The following is a 9,113-nucleotide window of genomic DNA, read 5'->3' as shown; positions in this document are numbered from 1 at the left end:
AACACACATTAAAAGTGAGTTAAAGCTCAAGGTTATTTAAATTGCACCCAAGTCTAACATGATTTTAAAAAATCATTTTTTTTCTTGTGCCATGGCTAATATTTATTAAATACCATGTTTTCCTCTCAAATCACATTTCTTTCTATATATCTATGTATATATCTATGTATGTGTGATATATATATATATCATGTATATATATATATATATCATATATATATATATATATATATATATATATATAATATATATATATAATATATATATATATATATATATATATATATATATATATTCTTTGACAACATACTGTAATTTGAGTCTCACATAAATGGATATTGGCTGAGTTTTGTTGGACTCAGTGGAAATCCTGTGTAAGCAGGTGATGCAATGTAAGAATGTGGTGGGAAAATTGGTTTATATCGAGTCTGTTGAATGTTTGGGGAAGGCAGTAGTCGGGGATTTATGCCCACCGGGATCTGATGAATTATGCCACTGTGATGAGAAATACTGTAACTGGGATGATGTAATATTGGTCTTGAGGTACATGGTGATGCAAAAATGTGGGCCACAGGTGCAGCAGTACTGAGGGATGTAGATGATGGGTAAGGTAGAATTGCAGGCTGTCCTCCAAGATGTGTATTTCCAGCCAATTGTGCATGAACTGAAGTATGAGTGGGACTTCCATGTGAAAGAGAGAATGCATGACCAGCAACATTATTTGGGATGAATGTCTGCTGCCTCCAATGACCACAGTTTCCATTCCACTCCTGAGACCCAGATCCAAATGGCTGAACCTGTTCAAGGAAGTTGAAGAGAAATACTAGTTAATTTTAAAAGAGAAATTAATCCTTTCTCTCTATCCTACTAATGCAGCCCTAAATACCATGAGAAATATGTTTATTCCTTTTCTTACTAATATATACCATCCCAAACACAATGAGGTAAAAATGTTTTTGTAGGTTTAATATCCATTTGAAGTTTCCAAAAATGACCAAATGCATATCCAACCCATTGGACAATAGTATTTTCCTATCTACTTTGAGTGAACTCCTATTATATTTTATTAGGTTATTCCAATTTTGAGCATTATGAAAGAAAAAAAAATATTTTCCAGCTTGCACATGTGTGCATACATTCATACAAAATATATTTCCTACAATGAGTTCATTCCATTCAGATATATGTGATGCATCTAATTAAACTGAAACAATAGCTTATATAGAGCTAAATTAAGAATCTTCAAGATTTGAGCACAATTTATTTGTTTGTTTTGTGATTTATAAGCCGCCCAACTCCTTCCGGAATCTGGGCTATATCTTGCCCTATAGATACAAATTTGTGCAGCATATGTCATAGCTGGTAAAAGAGAAATATTCAATAACTAGAAACAGTCATAGAAAATACGTTGTATTGATGTTACTCTTGACTTGTTTAGATTAAAATGAGCAGCCCAAATGAATTGGAAAATTGTATTTGTAATAGAATATTCTCACACATACTTGGCTGAGGTTTGAATGCTGCTGATGGAATGCTGACACAAATTTTCGCTGACGATTACCCAAGCCAGAAGAATGGTTGTTTTTTACACGAGCAGATCGACGTTTTACCAGCGGTTGGCAGGTATTAACTAAGAAAAATACAAACAGGGTTACTTCTAAAATTTTGTTCATTAATCCAAGTAAAATAAAATTTCCTATTCATTGCTGATGTTAAACGTAACTAAAAAATTTTGTAGGTTTTGGGATGAAGACTTCACCAATGCTGATTATTTGGGGGGAGGGTGGGGAAGGATTACATAGACTTTAATTGGCTTCATTACTATATAAAATCTGAGTGAGTGGAAAGACATACACATCAATGTTCCCTCTAAGCTGCGTAGCGCGCTGTGGCGCAGGCAAATTATTATTATTATTATTATTATTATTATTATTATTATTATTATTATTTATTAGATTTGTATGCCGCCCCTCTCCATAGACTCAGGGCGGCTCACAGCAATAATAAGAACAATATACGGTAACATCTAATAATTAAAAAACTTTTAAAAAATTATTTAAAATAAAACATACACACAAACATACCATGCATAAAATATATAGGCCAGGGGAGATGTCTCAATTCCCCCATGCCTGATGGCAGAGGTGGGTCTTAAGAAGTTTACAAAAGGCAAGGAGGGTGGGTGCAATCCTAATCTCTGGGGGGAGCTGGTTCCAAAGGGTCGGGGCCGCCACAGAGAAGGCTCCTCCCCTTGGTCCTGCCAGCTGACATTGTTTAGTTGACGGGACCCGGAGAAGGCCAACTCTGTGGGACCTAACTGGTCATTGGAGATATTCTGGTCCTATGGTCCTAAGGACAGCCCAGAGTTTTCTAAGCCGGCACGGAGCCGGCGCGGTTTCTCCCCGACCGACAGCTGATCCCTCCCTCCCAAGCTGTCGGCAGGGGAGAAAGCCCCGGCTTCTCCGGCTCTGCCGTCACGCGCGCCCATCTCCCCTGCGACTTCCCATTTGAAGGCAGAAGATTGGGGGGAGGCTGATGAAGGCCATCCCCCTTGCATCGATCAAGGCCGCCCCGTGGATTTTCTTGAGCGCCAAGGGATGCCCTTCCACTTCCCCATAGCTGCCGCTAGCTGCCGCCACACTTACCCGGCAGAAGGTGTTTCTCCCTGGGTCCTTGTCGGCACCCCCCTCCAGTTTGGATAGGGGCGGATAGTTGCCACAGGCATCCAAAATGGGGGTGTTGCCGGCAGGGACCCCGCGAGAAACGCCTCCCTGGGCAAATGACATGTGGCGGCAGCTGAGGAAAACCAGGCAACGCTTAAGAAAGCCCGCGGCAGGAGGGTTTTTCTTTTTTCTTTCTTCTCCTTGGAGGAGGAAATTACCTCTCCTGGCTCCGGACTGCAGGATTGGTATGGGGGCTGATGGAGCTTATGGGGTGCGCGGCGACAGCTGAGGAAAAGCAGGCGTGCATCAGCACTCTGTCTATCCAGATGTTTGAGAAAGCCCATGGGACAGCCTTGATCGGCGTGAGGGGGCTCACTCCATCAGCTCTCACCCCAATGCTGCAGCCCGAGAGAAAGAAAAAGGGAAATCAAAGCGAGAAAAAAACAGAAAGGAAGGTGAGAGAAATAATAAAAAATAAGAAATGAGAGCAAAAAGGGAGGAGAAACAAATGAGAGAGAGAGAAGGGGGGAGGGAGAAGTACACAGAAATGAGAGAGACCTGGAGGGGAGGGAAAAGAGGGAAAAGAGAGAGAGAAGTGGAGAGAAAGAAAAGGGAAAAAGAGAGGGAAAGAGAAGTGGAGAGGAAGGAAGGAGGGAGGGAAGGAGAAATGGAGAGAACAAGGAAGGAAGGAGGAAGAATGAATTGAATTGAAGGACAGAGGAAAAAAAGACTTTTTGGGGGTATGTGTGTAATTTTTAAAAATATTTCTCTCAACATTCAAACAATAGAGTGTACCATCTAATTTTCCATGAATAAAATGAAGTATTTTATTAGTAACTAATATCAATCATCAAAAAAGTTGCAAAAGTTTTTTTTCTAATTTTTGTCATCCAGTTACATTACATTTTATTTTAATTAAATTCCCTCCTTAATGTTCCTTCAAAAAGTACATCAATTTTATTTCTAACTTATTAACCATTATGCCAAAGTGCTTCTTTCTTTATATATTTTTCTGTAAACCAAGAAAACCTTGTATAGCCAATCAAATGTTAACAAAAGAAAATTAAAAACAAAACATAAACATATATGAATTTCAGACTTCTTCCCCCCTCTAAATAGTACATTTACCTAATCCCAAATTTAAAAATTATTTCAGACCATCTAACATTTAGCCAATTAATACTTATCTACATTTCTTACTTAATTATTAATCTTAAATTTCAGTCAATTTGAGAAAAGAAAAAAGGGGAAAAAAGTCTAAATATTCTCTATTTTCAATCAATTAAAAATCAATAATACCATTAATCTCCCCAACAATTCTAAATTCAATTCCATTTATGCATTAATCCAAATCAGTATCACCTACTACATATCTTATTATAATCAATACTTCTAACTTTATTAAAACAGATCAGCAATTCCTAAATTCATATATCTAAATAGAAAAAATTATTAAAGTTAAAAAAAGAGCAAACAAAACAATACTCCAAGCTTAATCAACCCTTCTCCAACTCCAATTTCTTTAATCTGAGCAGAACTTTGCACCAAACCCTTTTCTTTTTTCTTTTTTGTATCCCCTTTTAATCCCCTTTTCCATTTTATTCTTTCTATTCTTCCTTGTTAGAAAAATAAGGGGTTATTGGATAAAACTTTGAACACTTGACAACGTAGTTATGATGGTGGCAATGTCCCATAGTTATGTGAACATCTTTTGGGATCTTCTGACAAGCAGCTGCAGGGATTCAACGAAAGGTGGTTAAGTGAGGCAGAACTCACTTAATAACCGTCTTACTCAGGAGATAGAAAGGTTGGCCTCCACTGGGGTCAGAACAGAAGTTGAGGATTATCCGTCTGACCAGTGCACCCTTTTAGAAGAAGATCAGCGGATCAGGAGTCCCATTTTGAAGCTCCACAGAAAACATCTAGGGGGGAAGGCAGGTTGTCCTCGACTTACAACGGTTCATTTACTGACCATTCAAAGTCGCAACGGCCCTGAAAAAAGTGACTTATGCACCCTTTTCACACTTAGGACCTTTGCAGCAGCCCGATGATCACAGGGTCAAAACTTTGCTGCCATTTCATATTTATGACCGTTGGTGTGTGTCCTGAGGTCACGTGACTCCCTTTTGTTTCTAATCGACCCATGCCCAGGCATGAAAATATGCTGCTCAGACGTTATACTTTTCCACCCACACGGAAAAAAAATTAGAGGGAACATTGATACACATATCAAACAGGTAAACTTCAACTTGCAGCCACTTAATGGCAATTCAAAGTTACAGCAGCCTTGGAAAAAGTGTGTTATGACCTGTACTTGCACTTATAAACCCTCACAAGATCCATATGGTCATGTGATCGCAATTCAGGTGCTTGGATTTAGCACCAGCTACAGCATCCTGTGACTACAAGATCAGGATTTGCAAATTTTATTTATTTATTTATTTTGCTATTGTCCAGCAAAAAACGCCCATTGGTGAACCTGGATTTCTTTAACAACCATGTAATTTGTTTAGTTAGTGCAGTGATTTGTTTAATAATTGCTGTAATAATTGTGGTAAAATCTGACTCAGCCCACAACTTGCAATGGAAATTCCACTCATAATTCTGTTTGTAAGTCGAGACTGTAAATCTTCTCCTTTCCTTGCTGTTTTTGTTCCAGTAAAACCTCTCCAGAAGAACTGTCAACGATGAAGCAGTTCGTGTTCATGGCATGCCAGATCCATCCTGCAGAAAACTTTCCCTGCACTTTCTAACATTTTCTAGCATAAACTTACAAATGATAGATGCCCATTGCTCAAAGTCTTTGATGTAAAGCTTTCACATAGGACATCCTCATTTTCCAGAGAAACAATCTTTTAGAGGATTTGGGAGCAATGGAGAAAACAAAAATAATCAATTGCCTAAGCAGTTTTTAATTCATCAACTATATGGAAGCAATCAGCATTAGACTGACTCAGAAAATAACCCCACCCTTTCCCCCGAAGTACCTGAGTTTGTCATTTGCCCGTCTATATTTAACCTGTTCTGTATCCTTATTGGTGGCACAACCACAGTGCATACAGTTGGTTTGGCTTCTAGGTTAGCAGAGGTCCTGGTTTCTGTTTTTTTATTGGAGGCTTCTGAAAAACGATTTGCTAGAAATGGGCTGTCATGGCCTGAAGAGTCAGAGCTGGGGGAACCATCCACAGTATCACAGCCACTTTCCTGTTCATCATCTGATATGCTATAATACAAAGGAAAACATCACTAAGAATTTATCTGTTACGTAGGGATATACTCAAAACCCATTAAACCAAATACCAGACATTCTTTCACATTTAATATTTTGACTTTCAGAAAGGAACTGAGACTGAAATTAACAATCAAAACTTTCACATGTATTTTTTAAATATGATTTTTGCAGCAGGAACTACTAAGAAACATTTCTGCATCTTCAAAATTTAAAGATATTAGATGAGTACCAAAAAAAAAGACCGTTGAACTTACCTGAACGGTCTTCTCGATGCACTGCAAGGAGAGTCCAAGATGGGTTATACTTCAGTCTGATTGGTAGGGACTGAGTTTTAATTTAAATAATTACTAGGCAGGCACCGCCTCCCCCCTTAGCCCTCCAGTCTAAAGTAAGGCGAAGGAGCAGTAAAGCAAAAAACATTTATTAAACAATTGAACTGTCAACATGAAACTGTAACCATATAGCTCAAACCCCACAGAAACCCTGGTCTCAGAGTCGGGAGGGTTTGGACTCTCCTTGCAGTGCATCGAGAAGACCGTTCAGGTAAGTTCAACGGTCTTTCTCCAATGCACTTGCAAGGAGAGTCCAAGATGGGATATACCCAAGTTACGATCACAGGGAGGGGCAAGACTAGACCAGGGGTTCCACATAAGAACATACCCCTTGCAGTACCCTCCTCCCAAATGCTGCTTCCTCCGAAGCAAAGGAGTCAATTCTATAATGTTTGATAAACGTTGATGGAGCTGCCCACGTGGCTGCTCTACATATGTCCTCCAACGAGGCCTGGGTCCTCCAGGCCGATGAAGCTGCCGCACTTCGAGTAGAATGTCCCGTTATCCCCGAAGGAATTGGGGATCCCTTAGTCCTGTATGCCTCAGCAATACATTCCCTCAACCATCGGCTGATAGTCTGAGAAGACACCTTAGTGCCCATAGTTCTGGTGGCAAAGGACACGAACAGGGCTTCTGTCGTTCTAACATCCTTAGTCCTTCGAACGTAAATCTTTAAGGCTCGTCTTACGTCCAGCTTATGCCATCGTAATATAGACGGATGAGTCCCACGAGCACAGAAGTCCGGAAGGATGATATCCTGAGTCCTGTGAAAGGACGTGTTTATCTTGGGTATAAATGCCGGATCTAATCTAAGGACTACCCTGTTGGGATCAAAGCGGCAAAGGTCTGGTCTTGTTGACAAGGCAGCAATCTCCGAAACCCTCCTGGCTGAAGTGATTGCAACCAGGAACGCGGTCTTTAGGGTCAACAACCTTAACGATATCTGACGGATAGGTTCAAAGGGGGGACCTGTCAGTGCGTGCAACACCAAGGGGAGGTCCCAGGAAGGAAAACGATGAATCACTGGTGGTTTGAGATTGGTCGCTCCCTTCAGAAAATCCCTGATCCATGGATGTCTGGTAAGGGAACGGTAACTGTCTGTGGAAAGGATGGTGGCCAGAGCGGCAACATGGCGGCGTAAGGTGTTAGGGGCAAGGCCCTTTTCCAGGCCAGCTTGCAGGAATGATAAGATTACCTGCGGCGACGCCGTCTGAGGATCTACCTCCTTTTGCTCACAGAACTTATGGAAGGTAGCCCAAGTTGCCTGGTAGATTCTCCTTGTAGATGGTCTACGGGCGGCTTGTATGGTGTCAATGACTGTGTCCGGTAGGGCCTGGCGTTTTAGATATTCCCGCTCAAGCGCCACACGGTTAGATGCCACCACTGTGGCTCCGGATGAGAGAAGGACCCCTGTGTCAGGGAGATCCGTTGGTCCGGTATCCTCCAATTGGGTGACCTCGACAGTTGCACTAGGTCTGCGAACCAGATGCGCCGGGGCCAAAACGGGGCTATCAGTATCACTTCTGCTCTCTCCTCCAGAATTTTCCGAATCACTTTGGGGAGGATGGACAGAGGAGGGAACGCATAAAGAAGACCTTGAGGCCATCGAAGTGTCAGGGCATCCACCCCTTCCGCGCCCGGGTTGGGAAATCGAGCGAAGAAGCGAGGAAGTTGGGTGTTTAGGTTTGTTGCAAACAAGTCTATCACTGGTTCCCCAAATCTCCTTACCACCTCCTGGAAAATCCTGGGATCCAGTCGCCACTCGCCCGGGTCGAGCGTCTGGCGGCTGAGCCAGTCCGCCCACACATTCTCTACTCCGGAAATGTGTTCCGCTGAAAGCGAGGCTAGATTCCCTTCTGCCCATCTGAGGAGTGATGTTGATTCCTTCATTAATCTCCGTGACCGTGTTCCCCCTTGTCGGTTGATGTGGGACCGTGTGGAAACGTTGTCGGTCAGGATGCGTACATGTTGACCCCGTACTAGATGGGCAAGGCTGTGGAGGGCCAATGAAACAGCCTTCAACTCTAGGAAATTTATATTGATCTCTTGTAGGTCTTGAGGCTCCCAGAGTCCCTGAACCATGTGTGAAGAGAGATGTGCTCCCCACCCTGTCAAGCTGGCATCGGTTGTTATTGTAATAAGCTCCTTGTCCAGAAATAAGGATCCTTTGGTCAGAGAAGGGGACCTCCACCATTGCAGGGAGGTGCGTACTCTGGTACTGAGGGGGACTCTCCTGAGAGAGTGACTGGTCTTTTGCCTTTGATAGGGGAGCAGGAACCATTGGAGTGGGCGTAAATGGTGTCTCGCCCATGGCACTATATCTATGCAGGAAACTAAGGTTCCTAGGATTTTCGATAAAAGGGCAAGAGTGGGATATTGCTGAGGTCCCAGCTCTCTTATCAGAGTCCTGATTGTTCTTTGTCTTTCCTGGGACAGGAAAACCGCACCCAGGTTGGAGTCTATAGTGGTGCCCAGGTGGGCAAGCCGATGTGTGGGAGTTAGTTGGCTCTTTGACCAGTTGACTGTAAAGCCATGGTCTTGCAGTGTCTGTATTGTCAGTTGAGCGTCTCTGCATGCCTGTTCTCTGGTTCTCGACAGAATGACAATATCGTCTAGATACGCCATCACGCGTACCGACTGTCGTCTGAGACTGGCCGTGAGGACGTCCAGTAATTTCGTAAATGTCCTGGGGGCGGAGGATAGTCCAAAAGGCATCGCCCTGTATTGGAAGTGTCTGTCGTCTAGGTAAAATCGCAGGAATTGCCTGTGATGTGGGAAGATGGGAACGTGCAGGTAGGCTTCTTTCAAGTCTATTGACGTCATAAAATCCCTGTGTCTTATGGAGGCCAGAATAGTTTTTAGTGAGTGCATTCTGAATCTCCGGTA

General features: G+C 42.4%; 1 protein-coding gene across 4 annotated transcripts in view; it reads right to left on the bottom strand.

Annotated features, from left to right (window-relative positions):
* Positions 1–291: 291 nt before the first annotated feature.
* The window catches only part of HIPK3 (homeodomain interacting protein kinase 3), a 95,112-nt gene continuing 86,290 nt past the window's right edge, over positions 292–9,113 (bottom strand). For all 4 annotated transcript variants that reach the window (XM_070762424.1, XM_070762440.1, XM_070762431.1 and 1 more), the window contains 3 exons: positions 5,651–5,886; positions 1,503–1,630; positions 292–797 (listed from right to left, as the gene is read on the bottom strand). In XM_070762424.1, the coding sequence (XP_070618525.1) occupies positions 324–797; positions 1,503–1,630; positions 5,651–5,886 (838 nt within the window). In that variant the 3' untranslated portion in view covers positions 292–323. The remainder of the gene's footprint in view (positions 798–1,502; positions 1,631–5,650; positions 5,887–9,113) is intronic.

This window comes from Erythrolamprus reginae, chromosome 1, assembly GCF_031021105.1.
Source record: "Erythrolamprus reginae isolate rEryReg1 chromosome 1, rEryReg1.hap1, whole genome shotgun sequence".
In the NCBI taxonomy this organism is placed as follows: domain Eukaryota; kingdom Metazoa; phylum Chordata; class Lepidosauria; order Squamata; family Dipsadidae; genus Erythrolamprus; species Erythrolamprus reginae.
This window is presented reverse-complemented; position numbering and strand designations above follow the sequence as displayed.